This window comes from Numenius arquata, chromosome 16, assembly GCF_964106895.1.
Source record: "Numenius arquata chromosome 16, bNumArq3.hap1.1, whole genome shotgun sequence".
NCBI classification, from domain to species: domain Eukaryota; kingdom Metazoa; phylum Chordata; class Aves; order Charadriiformes; family Scolopacidae; genus Numenius; species Numenius arquata.
In genome coordinates this window covers 10,777,895-10,802,292 of record NC_133591.1, presented here as the reverse complement: position 1 = coordinate 10,802,292, position 24,398 = coordinate 10,777,895, and the positions used below count along the sequence as shown (strand labels likewise).

Genomic DNA, 24,398 nt, shown 5'->3' with positions numbered 1-24,398 from the left:
GGCTTAGAATGCAGTTACAAGGACATTACTTGTCCTTAAAGCAGATCATCTACCTTAGCGAGAAGTGCTGCATTATTTTTTCTATATTTTTTTTTTTTTTAGTTACTGGTATAAAACCCCTAAGTTACATGAACTAAAACCTAAAAGTGGGTATCAGGAATGATGCTTCAGGAACTCAGCCTTCAAGAGCCCGCTTAAACTTAGTGTTATCTTAAGAAAAACTTGTACTCAAAGGGATTCTAGACTGATTCCGTATTTTTTGATTTATACATTATCTGACCTCCTAAATATGTCGGTCTTGCATCTTACAGTAAAAAGCATTCATTTTTTACAGCGAGTCCTCAGAGACAATATAGCACGAGACATTGTGGACAGATGGACAATCAACTAAGAAAGCTTTAAGTTATTTCTGGTCTCTAACTGAATAGCCAAACAACTCTTCCAGAACTGAATGATCAAAATACCAACACTTAAACTGCTGATATATTAGGAAGTCCAGAAGAATAATAACTAGGTTTCTTGGTGATCTATTTTCCTATTTCCTGCCAGCACAGAGGTAAAGCTGTATAGGCATATTTGCTAGACTTGTAATTAGTGCAATTGTATCCTAAAGTATTTCAGGCTTCCACATTTGGAGAAGTGATTATAATTGCTTCAGGTTTTGTTTCATAACTGCTTTCACTACTGTATTTCTTCTCCAGCTGTCTACCTCCAAATCCAACATATCCTTTCCCATTTCCTCATGGTTTAAATTAGGGTCATTCATTTTGCATTGGAAGCATACCCAGTACTTGATTTGAAATAAAAAAGGATTCTCATTCTAAACCCTTAACAGAAATGTACTTCTCCTTACTTAGAAACCAGCCACATGTACAATTTATTTGGCATTCAGCCCAACTGATGGGGTCAGAAGCTTCTGGCAAAAGGAAGAAGGAGCAGCTGGGCATGGAGAAAGAGGGACAGGATCTTCTCAAGGGAATATTCTGCCAACTGAGTTTTTATTTCACCAGCAGATGATGCACTTTAAGAGTTCCCCACCTCCTCAGTTGTGCTACAACTATTTGGCCATGCTTTGAGGGTGGAAGCTGCCAACAGGTAAGACAAAGAACATAAATGTGTTTATATGTAATAAAAAGGTAAAGTGGTACCACGTCTCCATTCTTCCTAAACCAAATGCAGTTGTAGGGATGTAATACACCTGAGATGGTTGTAGTCTAGGAAGTTGAAGGCCAGTCTTATCAGACAACATTAATGATCTCGAACAAGTCACCTTTTTCTTATATGTAAGTAGAACATGGAATCTTTTACCTAGAAGATCTGGCCTAGTTCAACCACAGTTACTGAAACCGAGGGGGGAATTACTGGAAGGATGCACACACCCTGCACGAATACAAGTTCAGAACAGCTAATTGTGGCAGTTCCTTCCAAATGAAAGCCTCTCCATGCCTTAGAATCCTCTCTGGATGGGCGGGTGGGTTTGCTGGTCCTCCAGCATCAGTCCAGCCCCATGAAGTACTGCACAAAAACTGCTTTATAATTAAATACTATTTATTCCTGACCTGTTTCAACTCTTTTGAGATTTTAGTACTATCCATACAAAATGGAAGCAAAATCACTATGCATTTGACCTACTACATTTTATTTTTATTATAACAAAAATTATAATTCAATAAAATGCAGCAATAGGAATTTTTATTTCCTTTTAATATAGTATGGGTTACTAATTCTGCTGCTAACTTGTGGCTTTTGTAACTATTTTTAAACATTATTTAGCCTGTTATTGCAAGTCCAAGTACTATCTTTTAATACATATTTTGGCCATGGCTAAACAGAAAGCGATCCAGGTCTGTTCAAATGACAGAAGAAAACATTGTAACCTTCATATCTATTGTAGCCTATCTACATGTGTTTGAAACTGACTCTCGTTGGCAGATGCAAGCATGTAAACCAGTAGGAATGGATCAAAGGTATAGCTACTAAGTAAGCTTCCCTAGCAATGGATGAAATATTTTTGCATGGATGTGAATTTTCACATGGTATTATTCATCTCTGGGTCTACTGTTTTGCTAGTATTGCTGTACGTGATTGAACAGCTGTTGTTTTCTACCCAGGAGATGGCTGTACTTCAAAGGCTGGTAAAGTGATACCTGTACACGTATTCAGGGCTTACTGTAAGATCCTTTTGTGTTATTGATGTTACGAGACTTTCCTGGATGATTTTGTCTAAAACATAAGAATGACACTGGATGAGTCTTCCATGTGAACTCTGCTAAACATCTACAAAGACACAGCCCATATGTTCCAATCCAAACACCTCAGCTGGCAGTAGTTACCAATGTAGGAAGAACAAAGAGAAAAAAAATGACCATGTTGTGACTGAGCTTTCAGAAAAGGCAGAGCATGAAAGAAAGACAGCAGAGCTGGAACAAGACTGCACAACAGTCCAGTTAGGCACTTCACGGCAGTCATCTTAAATTTATTTCTCCATTTAAAACGTTTTTTGCTTTCAAGCGCTGCTTCAGTGCCAGCCCCAACGCAAAATGAAAAAACAAAAGCACAAATTAAACAAAGTCATGAGACTGAGCTAAAAATCACACTATTTGCAAAGGTTCCTAGCATATCTGGGGAATGAGTGCAGTTATTTTGTCGCGCCCTTGCCTACTGCAGCTGGATACGCTGACTGCCACCGCCAGCCCTCCCAAACGTGAGTCAGACCAGGCAAAGGCCCACGCTGAGGTCACCCCGCGCCAGCCTCCCTCTAAAATTCAAACGGCTCATGCTGCACCACCCGCCAAGCACTCGCCCAGCCCCTGAGGCCTGCTGAGTCCTTTCCGGGGTTTCCTTCCTCTTCAGCAGCTGCAACACCATCTTCCCTCCCGCCCTCGCCCTGACACACAGGGCTTTGACACCCCTTATCTGGGAACAGGGCTGTATGAGACAGGAAACCCTCTCTTAGAGCATGTAGGAAGTTACCTCAAGATCAGAGGAGATTATCGCAGTGGTCCATTCCGTTCCTTAAAAAAATAATCAACTAATAAAACGAGAAAACCTCAGGGAAGGTGACCTCTGCTTCCAAACCAGGGTGCCTCGCTGCAGGGCAGCCCACCGAGCTAGATGTGAGGAGGGGAAGGAGGCCCAAGGCAGGGCAGGAGGGACGCTGGAGGGAAGGTGAGTGTACCTCAGGGCGCCGTGGCAAAGCCTGTGGCCGGGCTACACAGAGGAGGGAGAATGTGCTGAAAGATGAGGTGAAGATGGAGGAGGGTCATCCTCAGATGCTTCAGCCCAAGGACCGGGCAGAGGTTTTTGGGGGCGACCTGTGGTAAAGCGCGCCTGCATCACGTCAGGGAAGCGGCGCGCAGGAAGGACAGCCCTGCGGTCTGAGGAGCTGCAGAAGGCGCGGGGGTCTCACACCCCGCCTAACTCAACTCGCCACCGGAGCCCTTCACCTTCATTCTCCCCTCAGCCAGGACTGCCCTGCGGAAGGTTTGAACGACTCCAGACCGCAGGGACTAGGGGAAGGAGAGAGCGCTGCCTCTAGGCACCGTGCCACTGCTATCCCCCCGGCCCGGCCCGGCCCGGCGCCCCCCTCAGCGCGGCCGCCCTCTCCCTGAGGCGGGCACAGCCCCCAGCCGCCCCGCGGCCGCCCCCCGCGCCGGCCGCCGGCGCGAGCCGCAGCGCGCGTGCGCGGGGCGGTGTCTCCGGAGAACTCCTACCGCCCGGCGCCGCCGCCATTTTGGTGCTCGGCTCCGAGAGGGGAGGGAACCCGTAGGAGAAAGCGGGAGCCCGGCGCTTCTGCCTCCCCCGCCCCCCCTCCCTCCCCGTCTGGCTCCGGCGCTGAAGCACCGTAGCAGGCTACCCTCGCCACCTTCCCGGGCCGCCTGTCCTTGTCAGCCGCCGCTGCTCTTCGCCACCCGCCCAGCCGGGCCCGCCGCAGGCCTGAGAGAGAGGCGGGAAGGATGCCCTGCACACCCCGCCGCTGAGGGAGACTCGGGGGCCCTGACCGCCGCGTCTGGCCAGCCCCACCCCAGCCGCTCCTCGGTCCTCCGCTTCCAGAGGCACAGAGCTTCCTTCTCCCTTATTCCCCTTTCCCTGGGCTTCCTACCCGCTGGGCTGAGCGCTAGCCGCTTCTTCCTAGCCCCCAGCCCGCTCCGCCTCCCAGGCCTCCTTGCCCAGGCCTTCCCTTCTCCGGGTCTCTTCCTCTGCCTGGGCCTTCGGGCTTTTCACCTTCCTTCCCCCCCTCCCTTCCCCTTCCCCGCCCGGAGCCATGTCCTCCGCCGCTCGTTTCGATTCGTCGGACCGCTCCAGCTGGTACGTGGGCCCGGTGTCTCGGGCGGAGGCGCAGACGAGGTTGCAAGGGCAGCGGCATGGCATGTTCCTGGTGCGGGACTCGTCCACCTGCCCGGGGGACTACGTGCTCTCGGTGTCCGAGAACTCCCGGGTTTCCCACTACATCATTAACTCCTTGCCCAACCGCCGCTTTAAGATCGGCGACCAGGAGTTTGAGCACCTGCCCGCCCTGCTGGAGTTCTACAAGATCCACTACCTGGACACCACCACCCTCATCGAGCCTGCGCCCAGGTGAGTGCCACCCTCCCTCCGCCCCACCCACTGCCATCTTTGCTCGAGGTGGCGCAAGGAGGGAGGGTGTCTTGGTCCAACCTAGTAGCTCCAGGATCTTAACATTGGATGTAGAGCCACACTATATAGACTAAGGAAACATTTGGTTATGGCCCTTGTTTGAAGCTCTTTCTGATGGTGGTCCTTAGCCCTCTGGATCTCAGTGACCATTATGGCTTGCTTTCAGTCAAATCATGCATGGGGCCTGTCCGTACAGTGCATGTACACATATTTAAAGTTACCTTGTGCATCTCTACCACTGGCTGTAATTGCCTTGCAAGAGGGTGTGGTCGTGCTTTGTGTCAACCTTTTCTTCTGGTATTGTCCTTCTGTTCCTAGGATGGTTGAGAAGCTGGTACACAAGTCTTCTCCTCAGTGATTGAAGTGTAGCTGCTGAGCTTAAGTTGCTGTCTACCGCTGCATCCACACTGATTACAACAGAACAGGCCTTTATGTGATTAGACTGCTTCACCATGTTAAGTCAGCTTTAATACATTCTAGGACAGCATTTTCCAAACTTCCAGAGTGGCATTTCCACCCCCAAAAAAATGTAAAACATCTATTTGTCACAGTTTGGTTACGGAACTGTTCATCTGTATCTGCATACACTACACTGAGAAATGCTATTCTAGGAGGATGGGAAAATGTGACTTGGCTATGAGCTCATTCTTTGTCCTGTTCCCAGCGTGGGACATACCTGCAACTTGCATCAGTAAACTGCTTATCAAGAACTCTAGAACACATTCCTTATTTTTAATTAAGAAAGCCTTTTCCAGTGTCTTATTTCAAACCTTTTGGTCTTCCTGGATAGAATGAAGTGAAATAAAAGCTAAAAAAGTAGTGACACATTAAAAAAGAAATTCAGATTGGTTTTCTTCTAAATTCTGCAGTTTAAAAGCATGCTATGTTTTGCATAGAATACAACTATGTTTTGCAGATTAGCAAGTTCTTAGTGGGGAAGAATAAGGTTTATAGGCACAATTTAACCTTGGCATAGGCCAGTTCTTAATGACAATCAGCAACTTGTCAAAGGTTGACAATAGCTTGTCAAGTTGAAAAACTCAAGTGGTCAAAAAAAGTCTTTCTGTAAAGCTGTCAGGTGATGGGAGGGATGTGATAGAAAGCACTATCTTCAAGAACTCATTACAGTTGCTGAGAAGTCTTCTGCATAATGATTGTGCTATGGCTAGAGAGATAGGTAGGTGAAAAAAAATCACCATTGCAGGAACGCTTAAATGGAGGTGCCCAGTGTTATGTGCATGCTTAAACTTCTGAACAGTTGGGAGGGAAACAAAGTCTACACTGAAGCAATCTTTATGCTTATCTCTGTTCTCCTTAACCTGGATATTGTTGTGCCTTTCTGGATGTAAAAACTTAATCATTTATGGTAATGACTGATTTGGCTTTCTCAAAACACTTGAAAACTTAGCTGATTCCACTTGCTTACTTGGTATTTGTTAGGAATTTTGTGTGAAACGTTTTATGAATGTTTTACAGTATCACTTTATTTTCAGGGTTTTGATTGCATATTGTTCTCTCAGCGTACAGAGACAGATGGGACCTAGCCTACCATGAAATGACAAGCTTTTCTATAAAGCAACAAATGAGATCAACTAGGTGGTTTTCCTTAGCAAGATGTTTATTCTAAGCTCTTTTTTTAAAAATCAATTACATGGTTGATGGTTTGAAATTCCGTTTAAAGGAGACTTACTGCTGCAAGAGGGAGGATGAGAGAAGGCATTTCTGGATATTTTTTTTTAATTTATTTTTAGTTAATGAACTAGATTTAGAATAGGGGTGGACAGGTATGTGCTTCAGGACTGTTATTACCAATTCTTGTTTCCCTGGCGTTTTGAGGGGAACATCATGCACAGGTGCTTGAGCTTTTGAAGGCTGTTGATTCTTTTAATTTCATAAAGTACAGTATAAAGAGGTGGTTTTTGTGGTAGGATTAAGTAATTTGTGTATCTAGCCATACAATACTTTTAGCCCTTGGAGATGACACTTTAAACTCATAAAACAGTTGAAAACTGACTGTTTTAAGCTTTCTGTTAGTTTTGTGCCAATACTGAGCTCTGACCATCATTGCAGATGTTCCTGAGTTCTTGCTTATGCAGAGTCGCTGCTCTCTAAAGGGTTCCCCCTCTCCCCAGGCTTTAGTTGCCACAGGGTGTCTTGAAGACATGCATATCGTTCAGTTTAGGGCTTCTGGCATACCTTACAAAAATCACGGGGATTTGACTTCCATCTTATTTTTCAAGTAGCGAAAGAGAATTGAAGTAGGCTAATGACATGCATTCTTGCTATCATAGCTCAGATAATAAGTATGTGCTATGGCCTATATATGTTAAGATTTGTGACAGCTGCTTTGAATAAAATTTATAAAGTTTATGGTAAAAATAGATTGCAGTGAAAGTAGTCTCATTTGATGAACAATCTTACATGTTGTCACAGACACTGATGTGACTGTATTGGACAGATGATGGGCAAAGTAATAAATAATGATGTGAATAAATTAAAGGTAATACTATGATTAATAAGGCAAAGGGATGTTTCTAGATGGTTTGCTTTTTCATTTCTTACTCCATTCTTACCAGTGGATTTATTTCATGTTGTCTTTTATGAAGATGTCACCTTTAGGTTATTAGGTATTTAAATATGCAGTAAAGATAAGTACTTTGAGGCTAATATTTTTTCTGTTATGTTGTAACAACCCCTTGAGAGTTGAAGTTGCAAAAATAAGATTAGGGAGCTCAATTCCATATTATTCTCCAGAGAAGAGGGGAAAAGTGTTGTCTCCTAAAAACACAGGATCTGCCTCTTTTCTTAAAGAAAGGAGTTTCTGTATAAACGTGACTGGCTGTCCCCAAAATCCTGCATGTTAGGATTCAGTTAGAAGGATGCTGTACTACTAATCAGAAATACAACATGAGACTTCTAGCTTTTAGTTAGAAAACTGTAAGTTTTTATCATACCCTCCTCTTACTTTTTTTCCCCTTTTTCCACTATGCTCCCTCAAGTCTGGCATTTAGAATTACTGAATTCTTTAGAAGTGGGTGCTGAAGTTAATGTAGATGTGATGAACTGAAGAGGATTATTTAGCTCTCCGAGAGCCCTTCCACCCTAAGTCACCCAAATAATTTTACTTTATGTATCATGACTCTCATAACTTAAGCTATATAATTAATTTTATTTTAACCTGAGATCCTCACAAGAATGATGAGGTGGATGAAGATTTTGCATTATTTCCCCCAGTTTTCTGCATCCATGATAGATTTTTATTGGATTTCTGTTTTTTTTTATTGTGCTTTATTTGGTTTGATTTGGGTATTTAGGTAATTGCTTGAGAGCATGAGTTACTTGCTAAATGCCTCACAGTGCTACCAAGCTAATACTTTTGTTACAAAGCTGAATAAGTAATTCTCTTCTAATTGGTGTTCCTACTGTAAAACTGGTACTTAGCTTTGTTACTGGAAATAGAAAACAATAGCTATTGATTATACTAAATCATTTTTAAACTTAGGTATCCGAGTCCACCAATGGGATCTGGATCTGCCCCTGCTATGTCCACTGCAGAAGAAAATGTGGAGTATGTTCGGACTCTCTATGACTTTCCTGGCAACGATGCTGAGGATCTTCCATTTAAAAAGGGCGAGATACTGCTAATTGTAGAGAAGCCTGAAGAACAGTGGTGGAGTGCCAGAAACAAGGATGGTCGGATTGGCATGATTCCTGTTCCTTATGTAGAAAAGCTAGTCAGATCAACTCATGGGAAGCATGGAAACAGGAATTCCAACAGTTACGGTATTCCAGAACCTGCCCATGCCTATGCTCAGCCTCAAACCGCAAGTCCCCTTCCCTCAGTATCCAGTACACCTGGAGCAGTGATCAATCCTCTGCCATCAACACAGAATGGACCAGTCTATGCCAAAGCTATCCAAAAGAGAGTACCCTGTGCTTACGACAAGACTGCGCTGGCATTAGAGGTAAGTTGTTCCTCTCAGGTCTTATGATTTTCAATTGTTTCATAAAATAAGAAACTAAAAATTGTTAGCGGCAAAGTTGGTGTGGATGACTTCATGTGGAGTCTACTTATCTACGTCAAAGGACTGTGAAGAAGTTAGGTTACATTCTGAAGAAAGATCTACAAAAATTGCTTCATCTATACCACTTCCTTTAAGTGACCAAGTTACTTCAGGACCTGTGTTTACCCTCTCTTCTTGCCTGTTCAACATGGCAAATATGTTACAAGGGTAGTGGAGTGTATACATCCTGCTCTGGAAATAAGTGCTAGCAAGAGGGTGACTTTGCTTCTCCCCTTAATCTTGGGGAAAGAAAGAGATGTTTCATTAATCATGGCAGTATTCCAGGTTGAGAACTGGCAGTAGCATCCTTCAGAGAAAGGTAAGGATTGCTGATAAACATGGGCTTTCTGATCCTCAACTGTAGTGTAAGATACATTTGAGTATCTGGGCAGAAATACATCAGAAGTACTCTAGTCCCTTTTACTTTAGTTTTTAGAAGTGCAATTTGAGAAATCTTAAGACTTAAATCGGGGGTAAGGGGTTAGATGAAAGGCTGTTGTGTAGCCTCTAAACCTGTGTTAAACCTTTAATAAGTTCCTGTGCCTGCCAAAGCATTTTTTTATTTTATTTTTATTAGGGATGTCTTTGAGACTTTAGAGCTTTATTCTGTAAATGGTAAAGAATTCATGTTACAGTTCTAGTTCAATTAGCATAAATGATGGATTGGATGAAGTGTTTAAAGCTATATCCAGAACACCGAGACTGTTACTTTTACATTTACGCTGAAGACTTGTTAACCTATAGTTCAAAAGTGTCTGGAAAAAGTGGTAGTCTCAAAGATGAAATTTGAGCATGCTACAATACTTCAAGGAGCAAATGCAAGGAAACAAGAAAAGGAAGCAACAGGATTTTAGCAAGTAAAATAATAGTAGTTTCAAAAATACTTTTGAACTTTTCCTGTTGCTTTTGCTCAATTACTTTTCAAGTCAGAGCTGTTACCTATTGCTGATACTTTTGACTGAAATTTGAAAGGGTTTTTTTGTGACTTTGTTATTCATAATAGTTGCCCTAAGTGTTTTTCCTCCTGCATTTGTAAAACCTCTACAGGTGATTACTCTTACAGGGGTAAAAGTTAAATGTATCACTGGATTTTCCTTGAGTGTTATGAAATCTAGCAGCTTGTTATTTGTGAACAGTGTGTGAAAATTATCGTAGAGCAAAGTGTAAATTCACTGCCAACTGCACTGTACAGAAGATTCCTGCCAAAATTACTCATGCTTCTGAAAACAAAGCAAGGCAAGCAATTGATTTTATTATGTTATCAATGTGTCATGGAATTACTTCAGAGAACTTGCTTTGCTGCAGGGTAGCAGAACCACTTGGAAGGATGGCCCTTACAAACAGATTTTTCTGACTTGCTCTTAAGTGACCTAGTTAATTCCGTTATTTCAGCTAGTATACTGTACCTGTAGGATTCATTTTGTGACCAACATGTAGGTTTGAATTGTTTTGAACCTTCAAATTGCAGAAGTTTTGTTTGAGAGACTCTTTTCCTCCACTGAGTTCTAATCACTTATTGCCTTGATGTCTTTGGGTCTCCCACCACTGGCATATTTTGTCTTCCTATGTAGTCTGTTTTCTTTGCAAATGCACCTGAGCCACAATGTGGCTTCTCAAGAGGCTTCAGAAGCAGAATTCTGGGAACTGATCTAGATTTTCATTAAAATCAGCGATTACAGCTTCTCCATACCTATCCATGCACAGGGAACTTTAGCAACCTCATTATAGCAATACATTTTTTGTCACATGTACTACTCAAAGAAAAAAAATCCAGCTTTTTTTCATGATCTTCCTTTAGATTGCCTAACACCTGCTGGGCCCTGATGATGTATTTAATCCTGACCTTGTCAGGGCTCTACATGTCACTAAATAACGTGGACCATTTGAAGCTTCTGTTTTTGTAAGAGCACTGAAAGTAGCTAGTGGTAGAGAAAGAACAGGCTATGGGAATATTTTGGGAAAGAAAGTTAATGGTGTTTTTTCAGAATAATAATATTCAACAGTACTCCACCTTAGTATAGGTGTACTCTGATGTCTGATCATGTAATCTCATTTAAGTTGATAAAACATTATGAGAGCAAAATATCTGTTTGCTGGCTCTAGCTTTGTGTGGTCAGCACACAGTACTTAAAAGGAAGAGAACACCATCTGGAGTAAATAAAGCTATTGCGTAGTAATCTGCTTGACTTCCTTTTAAGTGGAGGGATGTCATTCTCCTGGGTTCAGCTTGAAAATGGGACAAGCTCTTTGCTTGCAGGTCCAGTTTTTCTGTGTCATGCTATTGTTTACATAAGCTGTCAGAAGTTTTCTTTAAGAAAAGATACAGATTCATAGCCTGTTACAGATAAGTTTTTGTAAGAAAGGTGTAACTATTTTTTAAAAATTTCTCACATGAAAAATGTAATTTGTGAAACAAGTGAATATTCTACTGAAAATCTGAAACAGGATCTGTTTGGTTGGATAACGATGGATTGTTTAACTTTTAAACAGTATTTGAAATGTGACGATTTAAGGGCAACTACAATGTTGTTCCTGTAAGGATACTAGTAAATACAGCATTTATTACAATTTGGACCTTGCTGGGCTAAAACTATTTAGCATTCATGTCAGTATTATTGAAGTGACAAACATCTAAAGGTTGACTTGGTCCTACTGCATTATATGCCTTACGTTTATGCTCTAAAATAAACAAGTAATTAGTAATCTGCTTATAAGCTAAAATAAAAGTTTTAAGTATAGCTACTATCTCAGAGCGTACAGCTGGTATACATATAACTTTGGACATCTCCCTGCACCAGTGAACAATTAGTAAAGCCTATGATAAATGATACGCATTTCTAAGATTTACATACACTGTTGTCAGTTGAGTTAGTTACCTTGGCAGTTCAGACTTAATGTTTTTAATGACATGATTGAAGCCTGCAGTTTCTCACTACAACTAACTTTGCTACTAATGTGTGTAGTATTTTCATGGGTACTGCATTTAAAAAAACAAAACAACAACCAAAAACAAAACCACACCAAAAAAAACCCCAAAAAACCAACGACCCAGATCTGTTTCTTTACTTGTGTGCTTTTAGCCAAGAAGCATTTCCTTCCTTTCTGGTGCTCTAGAGGAAGGAATATGAAGGACAGGGATATGGTGTCATGTATTTACTGGGACTAGAAGTCTACATTGCAGGGTTATGTACTGCTGTTCTTCAATCCTGCTTTTCTTTGGGAAAACTAGGAGGGCAGTTCTGTATTCAAAGGTTATACAGGATAGAACTTCAAGAAGGTGATGAATTTTGTAAGAGCAGAGGTTCTTTGGTGCTATTACTATGAGAAAGAGCATCAAAGTCTACCTTAAAATTTCTCGGCATTTAATAACCTGTAGTTTTATAGCCAGCAATAATACGCTAATGAAGCCTTGTTTTAAGCTGGCATGCTCAAACCACCACGTGACATGTAGGCAGTGCCCAGTAGGGTAAGTCCTGGTATGTTTTACTTTAAAGGAGCTTATCTCTTCTACACAACAAAAGTTCTTTATGTCCAGCATAGGCAGTAGATAAACTAATGGTTGGTAATTTCCTTAAAAATTAGTGAACTGTTTGAAGGTTGATTCAAGACATGAACAACAAATTTTAAATTCAATTATAAAATTGAATGAAATGGCGTAAGGAACCAGAAAATGGGACCGGCAGCAGCCACTAGACTTACGTCTGCCATGTGTTTAGAAACAGTCCTTTAGTATCTTGCAAACACTAATAAGCATCATAGACCATTCTGAAGGCAGTAGTAGTCCTAGAGTTCATCTCCAGACTTAACATGACAGTATTACGGACTCTGAAGATACAAAAGTTTCATTATATAGCAAATTTTTTATACTAATGATGGCTTCTTCTAGCTCTGTGCCAGCATTATAGTATGAAGTAGTTTATCTGTTCATGATAGATCAGACATATCCGTGCGTGTTTGCTAGTACAGAGTTAACTTGTCACTGCAATGTTTTGGTGAAGTAAATAGCTACTCACCATAATTGTATAACTGACTTACAGTATTTCTCTTGAGCTTGTTACAATTAGGTTACAGTTAACTTTTTTCCTCTTCAACAGAAAGTTGAGACAAGTAGGCCAAAATGTGCTAGTAATAGAACTTTCTTAATTAGGAAATTAGGCTACTTCTTTCACTAGACAACAAGCATTTTGCTTTTCTTAAGCCAACTTAGTATTGCTGTGTTAAGCATTAAAATGCATCTAAGCCACAAGATCCAGATGTTAAGCAAAATATTGAGCCTATATTTGTGAAGTGTGGATCAGGGAGCTTTAGTTCCGATGACTATCGAATTGAAAGTGACACTAGCAGTAGGACTCGTGTCTGTGCTGACATGCATCAACTTTTCAGTATGCTACCTTGGAAAATACAATTCACAATTACTTCAGAGATTTTTGTGTGCAATCTTAATCTTTGTAATTTCCTTTTCCAGTCAAAGTTATTGATGTTTCCCATCATGATAGTGCTGAGTGCCTCACGATTTAATACACATTCACCCTCAGAACTATATGCAGAGTTTTTCAGATGAAACTGAAAGTGACATGGATCGCCTAGAGGAAATCCTGTGCTACAGCCAGAGTCAGTGTGGTTCAAGAACTCTGTGGGAGTTTTGAGCTCTAAATTCTGTACAATCAGGACAGCATGCTTAATCAGATGGAGACAGGCTACTATCATTTAATGAAAAGCAGCATTTTATCTGTAATGCTGCTACCCGAACTCTGGCGATTGTCCTAGCTGTATTTGAAATGCAAACTTCTATTGTTCTACTCTGTTCCTAGATGAGGCTAGATTAATTGCATCTAGGACTTCAACATTCTTTGCTGCCCTTTGACGTGCTTCCATGTCTCAAGAACAGTTGAAGATCTTTCCTCGAACTACTTGATTCTGTGGTTTGGATATCAACCATTATTCTGGGCAACAACATCAGAAATTAAGGATAATTAACCTGTTGGTTTCTTGAATCTTCCAATACACAAGCACCAGCTGCTTCAGTGTCACTTTGTCCTGTGCGCAGTGCCGCTGAACTCAGCCTCTTTTGTGTAGCTCAGCTTTATAGCTTTTGGGGACAATGGGATATCAAGTAATTTCTTACAGTTGAGCCTTGTTTATTCTTCTCCAGAACAGGCAGCTCATCTGAACAGTTGTTTCATTTTTGGTACTAATGCTACTGTTACCAAAGAAGGCGAGTTGTGACACTAATTAGGATAATGACTGAGATTCAACACCCCATAAATTCCAGAGCGCGTTACGTTTTCGACAGCTGTTGACCCAGTGGGCTAAAATGGTAATTTAGAGTTTTGATGCATTTTCATCTCCTTAAACTTATATCACAGGACTCTATCAACCATAGAACTATTAATATAAACTTGTTGGAATATCTCTAAAACATGTTGAATTGGTTGACTGTGTGACTAAAATGGCACCCAGGAAACCTTTGCAGTGTATGAATCAGCTTCAAGTGGGAGACAGGTATGGAAGAGTCTAGAGTGAATGAAGTAACCCTTCTGACTGGCATGTTCCACAACTTGTGTTGCCCCAGGGCTTTGAATTCATGCTGTAACAGGGACATAATGAAAGGATGCTATCTAAAATACATTTTGATTTTTATCATTTGGGTGGAACCAAATGGCTGCATTTCAGAAGTATTACTCACTTCAGCAGTTGATACTTCCATCCAGCCATGCTGGCATGCTTTACAAGGGAATTACGTTATCTGAGAGATGCTGAGACTAAGGAAGCATCATCCTAACTTATAGATAAGGGCCATGAGCTGTCCAGAGTCACACAGGAAGCTTGTGGCAGAGATGAGAATAGAACCAGGTCTCCTGACTCTGTCCTGTGCCTAATCATAAGACAGTCCTTCTTCTGACCGGCTTAAAACTGTCTGAAAAAAACTGTGTTAAATAATTTTAGTGGGAGATCACACCTCAGCTGACCACATCATAGATGCTTTTACCAAATACTGCTTTTAGTACTTTGAGGAAAAATAGAGAGAGGGACTTCTTGACCACATTCTTCCAGACATTGTCAAAATGGGGGCCTTTAACATAAGATCCGTGAATTACTCTATCATGACATCAAATATCTTCTCCAAAAATCTTGTTTCAACATGCTGTTTCATTTAATCTTTTCACGGGAACTACATTTTTCATAATATAGCATAAGAGGATATTCAGAAACATTCATTAAAAAAAAAAACTGAAGAAAAATACAGTTATTGCAAATCAATTTACTATTCTAATGGTTTTTGGCATGTGAGAGTATTTTTTGCGTAGCTTTTGGCAGCTAGCACTCTTGAATGGCGGATACTGATTTGTAGCAATTTTGTCCACCCAGCAGTCTAAAGAACACTTTACATTGTTGATCTAGGTGGAAGTTTGTTGCAATGCAATAGACTTACATTGTAAATATTTTTTTTTCCACTCTGCTGAAGCAAGACTTCCAAACCTATTCATATTGTAGAGATCATTTGGAGTCAAATTGAAGGATATCTTTTTCTAGAGCATCAAAATGAATAATGGATTGATCTCTGCTGCACGTGAGCAAAATTAAATTGTCAGACTCTCAGAAAATGCAAGTCTCTGTTTTTGATCCAGTGTAGTACAGATAGTGATTTTTTTCTTCCATGACTAAGAGTGAAGTGCTTGAGAGTGGATTAGTTTTAGGGTGTGGTGCAAATGCAGTTTCTTGTTAAGTTTTAACTGTTGGCAACGTTGGTTGTGTCTTCTTGAATTTGGGTCTAAAACGGAACTTGGATCTATCTTCAAGGGCTATTTAAATCTAGCGATGTAACTCTGAGTATTTATAGATGTTATCAGCCTTTTCCTAAAGAGACATTTGTTAGGTTCCTCTTTAGGTCATCTTGTTACTATTTAAAGCTTTCCCTAGCCTTTCTCTTCAGTGAAAAGTCTGGCAAACTGTGCTTTTTAGCAAATAAGCGACTAAAGCGTGCTGCAGTAGTCTGTGAGGAGGTGAAAACCAGTCAAATTAATGCTTTCTATATGTCCTAACTATCATGGGCAGTGTATAACTACTTAATGGATATGCTGGCTTCCTGTTTGAGTTTAGGAACAGCACAAGTAAAGATGTCCATTTAAGAAGGTGCTATAGTCTCAGTTACATCCCAAGAGCTTATGGGAGATCAGAAGGTTTTGTCCTCTCTCAAAAACACAAGGTTACAATCGGTACAAGTGTGACAGTCTCGAATTTGGGGTGGGGAAAGCAACACATTTTGCTTAAATATCTCATTTCATTCTAATATGCAACATAAAACTTAAATCTCTAAAAAGAATTTAAAAGTTTGAGAAATTTTATTTTAAGAGATATAACACTGAGTGACCGCCAATGAGTTTATTATAGTATCTTGAACTTCACTTAAGGATTCTTGCTTCTGAATTATCTTCAAAAAATACCTATTGGAGCAATGGTAACTGGTTTAAACAGGCTTCAGATCATCTAGTGACATGTACACTCTTTTGTAAACTCGGGGTTTCTTTCCTTAAAGGAAAAATATAGAGGTCTTACCTGAAAAGTTTTAATCTAAGGCCCTTGGCCAAGGTTCTTAAACTATCTGCATCAGTTCTAAATTTTAATACTATTTAAATAACATACAGTATGTGTAACAGTTTGTCTATCAGGACCAAAATCTAGTTTTTCCTTAAATAAGAAGATCAGTGCTAGTTGCCTTTGGATTTCACAGAAGTGGCTTGGTCAGCTGAGACTCAACTACAAAGAGCTTGGGACCTAGGTTAGGGAAGAAACTTATTAACTGTTTGCCATTGGTCATAGGCTGGTTCTGCTTTTTGTGAAATTAGTTATTAGCTGCTAATGTCACTTTTCTAATATTTACTACAGTTACAACATAGAGTAAATGAAATAAACAGGAAGGGAGGTGTAAAGTTAGAGCTGCTGCAACAGAACCACACGTTCAGCTATTCTGAAAAATTTAAGGGAGAAATGACTATTTAGTTAGTCTTAAATGCTACTTGTCACATTGGGTATTTTGCTAATTCTAATTAAATACAGGCATTGAACAATGATAAGAGTGTAACTTATCAGCCCAAAGGATGATGTTTCTTGTTTGATCATAGTTTAGCTCTTCTCATCTTTCACCACCAAATAGGAAGAGACTCAGTTATGGTAGGAAAGGCCTGACATGTCATTGTTCCTGTTTCAAATTCTTTGACAGGAAGCAGAGGTGAAAACAACAAATAAAGCTAGAATCTGTACATCTAATGCTTTAAAAAAAACAAAGAGGTTTGAGATTGCTTTTGCCTGCTTCAGAAGCATACCATTACTTTAGAAACTACAGAAGCTTCTTAGACTGTGATAGTCAGAACTAGAACTTCAAGTAATGCTTTCTTTGCCATAGGAATCTCTCTTTGAAAAACTGAATTTCCTTTGAAGTAAGCCAGCTGATGCTAAGACCAGTGTGAGGGCTGTGCTCTTTTGAATGGATGTTGCATCTCATTACTGACGGTAGCTTTAGTGGTGTTAATTTATATCTAAGTGAAATAAATTGCTGCATTAAGTTGTAAGCTTTCTACAGGAAAAGGTGTAGTTCAGCAATTTGTCTCAATATGTAAATACACATTTAGTTAAGAGTCTGAAAAAGACTGCAAACAACATCATCACGTTTAGCAGCAAAATGTTGGTATTTTAGTTAAGTGAAAGTAACTTTTCTTTTCAATTGAACCTTATGCCAAGAAGAGTGTGGGGCTTTCTTACCTATGATGGATTTGTATTTGTTGTTCCTCTTCATTTGATTTTATTTGTATCAGAAGTGAGATTCCCATGCGTGATAACTTTTTTCTTTTTTTTTTTTAATTATGCAGGTTGGAGATATCGTGAAGGTTACAAGGATGAATATCAACGGTCAGTGGGAAGGAGAAGTCAATGGTCGAAAAGGGCTCTTCCCGTTCACACATGTCAAAATATTTGACCCTCAAAACCCAGATGAGAATGAATGATTCCCTCTGCCCAATTTACACTGCTGCTTCGTTTTCCTGGCTATCATTAGCATCGTTTGAGGTGGGATGATGACTTAATGGCACATTGCTAGCATTGCCCAGTTTCCAGCTTGCTGCAGTTTGACGGTTCTTTTAATATACATTTGGAATACATACAACTGAAGTCACTGCCTGACCTTCATACCATAGTTGCGTCATCCAGAATTTAGTTTCACTTTTAAAACTCTCTTGGGCCTTAAGCTGGAGAAGACTGAACCAGTACATAGCAGAGAAGTATGGGAAGAAAACCTTTCCTGTTGGGACTTCCATGGACTTTTTCTGGCTTGCTCGGTAGGAAGAGCCCTAATCTTAGATCAAACATGCAACTTGTGCATTACTGTCCAACAAAAAGCAACAACAAAAATGCAATTTTAGGACTGAATACAACTTAGTTTTAAGAGAACCTGTCCTAAGGTAGTACATTTAAAATGATGGTCTCTTTAAAGGACAATAATTGAAGCTTATATATTCTAAGCAGTTGTATTAGAAGCTGCTCTTTTCTGTTAACTCTTAAGCTTGTTGTTGACCTTCCTGAAACAGTGTGTGTTAAATGCAAATAACCATTGAATGAGCTGCATTGAAGCCGAAACATTTATTTATAAGGAAACTTAGGAGGGGTTGATACTTGTAATCTGTTTTGACATACTTAAGGCATTTCTGTTGATTTTTGCAAGCACTAACTGTAGAAATGAGCTTTAAAGGGAAACACTTTGGCCTGGTCTATACACAGCTCTTCTGCAGTGTTTAAAGTGTAGTTTTACTAGTATAGAAGTGCTTGTCACCAAGCTGTTACTTGGTAGACTGATCAGATAGCCATTGTGTGGAGAGGTAGGAGAGGAGTGGGACAGAAGAACTTGATAAATACTCATAAAATCCTCTTATTTAAACATACACCCTTTATACCCATTTCTCTGCAGGCTCCCTTATCTCTCCAAAGTTTCCTAGCTACGCCAGCCCCAGCTCGTTGAAAGCTCCTTTTCAAACACAGTACCTTTTTTCTAGGGTGTCTCCACGTTGCTGTGCTTCTTTTCCAGAGTTGCTTTCACCTTCTTTTTATTCCTCTCTCTTTTTCCTTGCTTGCATTCTAAGCCCTTTGCATGCTGCCATCTTTTTTTACCCTTCCAAATGAGTTGGCTCTGGTTTATATGTGTCCCAGATCCTTCCCCCTCCCAGTATCCTCTAGAAAATGGTTAATTGGGGTCACCTGCCTGGGTTCCCCATGTGATAAATTAATGCTCAGGCTGGAGGAGGCCACAAAGGTGTCTATTATCAGTATAGCTTCTTTCCCTTTTTCTGTACATAAGCTATACTGCTGTAATTGTACTTACAGTAGGGAACTATACGGCTGCAGCTAAATAAGTACAATTCACGCCATGCAGGTTAAGGCCTTAGCCTGTGTACAGGATATGAGAGCTTGGGTACAGTGGTATCCTGTGCTGCCTTCTTGAAATGTGTTTTGTAGGTGAACTGGAATGCTCTTTTAAAAAATAATGGAACACTGAATTAACAGAATATACGTCTGCAAAGACTGCAACTACAAACCCTCCTGTTTCAGACAGCCTGGTTGAAGAAAAATGCCTGTTGTGGGAGCTGACAGGAAAACAGCAGCCCCCATTTTTCAGCTTTTGAAGGCTGTCCATTGTAGCAAAATGAGAAACTTCAGACACCCGAGAATCTCACCAGTTCTTATAAATGTCAAATTATATAAAAGTTGTTGTCTTAAGTTCCAGCATGTTTTCTTGTTGATTTGTGTCGCTTGATCCTAATAAAAGCACGTTGTTCTTAGCTCATGTGAAAGTGCCGTGAGATCCTTAATTGGAAGGCACTGAAGAAATGCAAAAATGGCATTTGCAACGAGACATGAAAAATGCCGGGGTTTTTAAAGAAGTCTCTCCGTTCATCTATTAGCTATTTTCTGTAGTATTGATCAAATGGCTGACAGTCTAGACGTTCTTGTAGAGCATTTTACTACCAAATTAACTGTGAAGTAGAGTAGCATTGACTGAAGTGTTTGGTGCTGTAAGAGTAATTCTTGACAATAGGCATTGACATTTTGTCTTGCGAAGAAAAGCTATGCAGCTCTCTTAACTAAAGAAGGTCACGTTTTTTCCTGTGCCCCAACCTTACCTGTAAGTTTACTACATAGATTGTACTACTGAAAGTCATCTTTTGAATACAGAAACTGCACTAAACTCAGTCTGCTGCAGAGAAATCTGATTTCAGACCTGACCTAGTTACAGGCGGCTCTTCAGAAGACTGATTGTAGAATTCTTCCTTTGCATGGTAAATAAATACTGTGAGATTTGAGATCTTGAGCACAGCTTTTGACCTTGATTTTCTTTTTTTTTTTTTTTCACTGAAATAAACATCTTGACTCATCCCCTCATTGAATAAGGTATACACTTTGAACACAAGCATTGTTTTATGTTTAATTATGTTCCGATACTGCAGGAAAGCAAAATATTTTACCTTCAAAACTATGCAAAATTTGTGTGTAGTGGCATCTGATGCAAAGACAAGAATTCTTAAATTTCTGTGAACCTGGTTTTGGGCCACGGATGAACAGTGTTTCTCTGAGTAGCAGTGGTGCGGTTCAGGTATGTGAAACGTGGTTTAAATGTAGCATACTGACCAGCCCCAGCCGATTGTAACCTTGCTTCAAAACGTGTCTTTGCTATTTTACTACAAGACAAGTATTTTCATATAAAGACTGCATTTGATCAGTTTGTGTTTCTCTTTGAAGGACTCTGGATTCTCAATCGCTTGTTGCTTGCTTACACGTGTGCTGTCTGTTGCTTTATGAAGCCTCTTAAATTTGAGTGATGACCTACCAGCGTAAGTGTTCTTGGGTGTGTCAGGTACGCTGAACGTGAAGCGTGAGAGCCTACAAGTGATGGCTTCAATCTATGCACCATTAAAAATTGTCCATGCCTTTGAACTAGGAGCTGGTGTAATTACCTGGTGCCACAATAGTTAACTAGCATGAAAGGCTTACTGTTCGACTTCCTCCTGCCGTGTACATGTGTATATAGACATTGAAGCCTCTGACCGGTCTGAAAGTTTAAATGAAAACTGTTTTAATCAGTGTCCATCACTGGATAAGCGCTAATTTAATTCATGATTGTTTACAAATTGGGAAAGAATAAACAAAAGGGAATATCCTGTTTGGGTTGGGGCTCTGAAGAGCCTGAGCATTATTTTTGTAAAGGGAAAAACACCATTCTTTGTGCCATTTCATGTGCCTGTAAAATAACTTTTTATATTGTATTAACATCCTGGGAACGAGTGGGCTGCCTTTGTTTTCTAGTCAAGTTTTCAAGCATTTTCCTCAATAACCTGCATTTGAAAGTGAGACCTGCCTAAAAGACTGCCTTTTGGGACCAGTGAAAGCATTCTTGTATAGTTGTCATTTTCTGTTTACTTGTGTTAAATGAAAGTGTGTTTTTTGGGACAAGGATACAATTATTGCAGTGGGAAAGGTGGCCTTGTATTTGAGACAGTCTTCACTGTGTAAACTTTAAAACACAATATGTAATTTAAAGACCATGATCTTCAGGCAATAATATTGAGTGTAAGCATTTAAAGTTTATTTTGGGGATCATAGCTCGTTTTATTTTTTGTGCTATAAGATTAACAGTATTAAATGAATTATATTCTTAGAATATACGGAGTGTTCTTTCTTAAGATTAGTGCCTTTTTAATTTCTTACTCCACTTATTTCATAGAACTGGTCCCAACATCAAGCCACTGATTTTTTTTTTTTTCCCAGTGCCCTCTTTGTACAGTCTAAATAAAACTTGCCTCAACTCACAGTATTATTTGTTGTCTTTAGTCTTAAAACCGTGACAGTATTAGCAGGTTATTTAAGTCCTTACTCTGTCATTATGATGCCCTGTTCTGTGGGTGAATGGGAGTGTCAACCGAAGTTTTCCAGCATCCAAGGAAGAATTAAACAGGAAAAAATGCTGTTGCGGGCCTGAGTGGTCCCCTCCTCGTGCCTCTTCTCAGACAGTACTGCTGTGCTCTGCAGGTTCACCTGAAAAAAGATGCGTCTCTGGTTAGACAGGTTATCGCTGTCTCCTCCGCCCTCACACCCGGCACTTCAGCGCTCTTCCTATCACTGTATTTAACGCTGCTCTTTCACTGAGGCTTTTAAAGGTCTCTCTAGAAACCGTGACCTTCTTTTACTGTGATACCCTTGCCTGTGCTTGTAAGAACGACTGGTTTATGCAGATGGTTTGAATTTCGCTTGTTATTGTTTAAGTAAACAAGGCGTATCCTGTGCCGGTTCAGGAGAGGGGGACGGCTGGTGTTCCAGCCACCGGTGAAAGGTGTCGGCGTAACACATCAAATATCTACTTTTGCAAGTCAAAACCAGGAGGTTGTCTTTTGCCTTTTTACGGTCAATCCGGATCAAGAAGAGCATTAAGTACAACCTGAGGGTGTTGGGTTTTTTTTTATTATTTGGGATCATTCAGTTAAATTGTTAACATGTTGAAACTTGAGATGATCTTATGTTGGAGAGAACCTGAAGAGGAACATCAGACACTCAACTGCTGCAAAGGAGCTTGGGTCGTTTCCCTGGACTCTGTAGGTATGTTCACAGCCTGGTGTTTGTCTTCTCTGGAGTACAGATTTCCATGTGATGTTAATAAACAGTCATAGCCAACTCTGCAGTGTCTTACCGTCGAATACTCACATCCGCCGAGTTACTTTTCAAAGAAAAACAGTATTTCGGATCCACCAGGAAGAAGAGGTAAGGTGCGTGCAGTGGGCCTGGTAATCCCGTTTCAAATTGTGTGTGCCTTTTGCTTTCTCGCAGAAGCTGGAGGTGCTCGCCCGTTGCTGCAGCTCCTTCTCCTCACATCTCCAGTAGCTCTTGCTTTTTTATTTATGCAGCAAAACCAAGCGCCCCCCCTGCTGCGCTGGCCGACTGCTTCCTACAGACTGAGTGACCAGCACGGGGGCCGCAGCAGCAGCACTGCTCCTGTCTGTGGTGAGACGCGTACAACACAGCACCGGTGCTGCACATGCCCTAAGGCAAGGGCGGGCCACCAACCGCCACAGCGTGAGATGTTCTGGTGACATCCAGGCTTCTCTCACACGAAAACAGGCTTTCCCCAGCTTAAATTTGAACTGGTTTAGTTAGGCCAGTCCAACACCAGCCAGCGTAAGCCTTAATTTCTAGGTGCAAGCCAGCTGGGATGAGCAGGGCTCACCAGTTTGTCACCCACATTTAATTTAAAGGTTTTATACACCTCTTCGGATTCAACCAGAGGGCTCCCTGCCTGAGCTTACACCAGTGGGAAATACGCCTAAATACACTCAAATAAAATGCTGCCACAGCAAAAGAACACGTTTTCTTGTAATTTTTTGCATAATTTACAATAGTGTGGGTTGTGCAAGTAGGAAAGCTCCTCAGGTTTGTATTCACCAGCGGGCACGGCTCACCTTGGAGCAGCTGGAGCGGCTTCTGTCCCTTACAGTGTCCCCTCTGTCTTTTTTTAGAGGGCAGATCAGCTGCTCCCGTAGTCACAGCTCACTGTGACCGCAAGTCACAGCTCACTGTGGTAAGGTAAAGCAGTTGCCATTTCAGGTGACCTTAATACCCTGAGCTGCAAACTGTGGCGGTGACTGTGCAAACAGCTGAGCCTTCCTGCAGCAGGATAAGGAACCATCACAGCTGGCCCAAAGCGAGCCTCCTGCTCTGAAATCTGAGCCCCAGGAGCTTGCCTGCAGCCAAAGTTGCACCGATTATTGTAACTTGCGGACTGTTGTGTGCCCACCTTGAGTCAGGTTTATCCATGCACTGCTCCAGCTGGAGCACCCTCCATGGGAGCACCCTGGGAACCCGGCACTCACCACTGTGACTTAGACCCATCTCCACTTTGTGGGGGTTCCTGCTCCGGCCGGGCACAAGCCTCAGGAACTGAAAGCCAAGCTACTGCCACTGCTCAGTGCGGTGATGGTGGCTCACCAGGGAACCCAGCAGCCCCTCATGTGCGAGACACAGCCTCACCTGTGGAAAACGCCATCCGCACTGTGTCTGAGAAGGCAAGGGGGAGCGAGAAGCGACAGGGAATTAACGCAGTGCTCTCCTCAGATAACCTTCCCAGCACCTGCTCGTTTAATTCCAGGCATTTTGTAACCAGAACCCTCCCTGCACGAGTTATTAGTCTCACCCGCCACTGGCGCACCAGACAATCGGGATCAGAGCTAAATCTGGGGTATCCGTAGGGAACCGGCTCCTGCTTTATACGTCCTGGCTGGTCCAACAAGGGCAGGTGAAAGTCAGCGCTGAAAAATCCTCCGCTTGTAGATCTTGCATTTGGTTTAGAAATTAAGCACCAAAGCACAAGAGAAAGCGTGGATCCCGGGGACTGCTAACGCCCCTCCGCTGTACTGTGTTCCCCCACCTGCACTATCTAATGAATCCTCTCAGAGCCTGGAGCAAGAAGAGTTCTCGCTTGCTCCTCAGAGGGTGGTGGGGGCAGAAAAGCAGTGCTGGACACGCTGCTTTGCCTTCCCCCGGCTGCCCCTGCACCCGAGATTCGGCTGCCCCAGGGGGAGCAGTGAGTCAGAGGGGAGGATGCTATTTTGAAAAGACAGAAGGGACTGACATAAGTGAACAACAGGAGCTGGTTTGAAACTCTTG

At 41.5% G+C, this 24,398-nt stretch overlaps 1 protein-coding gene across 1 annotated transcript; it reads left to right on the top strand.

The window, feature by feature from the left end:
* Positions 1-3,742: 3,742 nt before the first annotated feature.
* Positions 3,743-21,550, top strand: CRKL (CRK like proto-oncogene, adaptor protein). The gene is made up of 3 exons (XM_074159589.1): positions 3,743-4,578; positions 8,141-8,603; positions 17,570-21,550. The coding sequence occupies exons 1-3, from the start codon at positions 4,265-4,267 to the stop codon at positions 17,702-17,704; spliced, it is 912 nt and encodes a 303-aa protein (XP_074015690.1). The 5' UTR covers positions 3,743-4,264; the 3' UTR covers positions 17,705-21,550.
* Positions 21,551-24,398: the final 2,848 nt, after the last annotated feature.

Excerpts from the sequence above, each read along its gene's own strand:
- CRKL (XM_074159589.1), top strand. The coding sequence starts at position 4,265 with ATGTCCTCCGCCGCTCGTTTCGATTCGTCGGACCGCTCCAGCTGGTAC. Across the intron at positions 4,579-8,140 it reads CTCATCGAGCCTGCGCCCAG|GTATCCGAGTCCACCAATGG; the intron begins GTGAGTGCCACC and ends TTTTAAACTTAG. Across the intron at positions 8,604-17,569 it reads AGACTGCGCTGGCATTAGAG|GTTGGAGATATCGTGAAGGT; the intron begins GTAAGTTGTTCC and ends TTAATTATGCAG.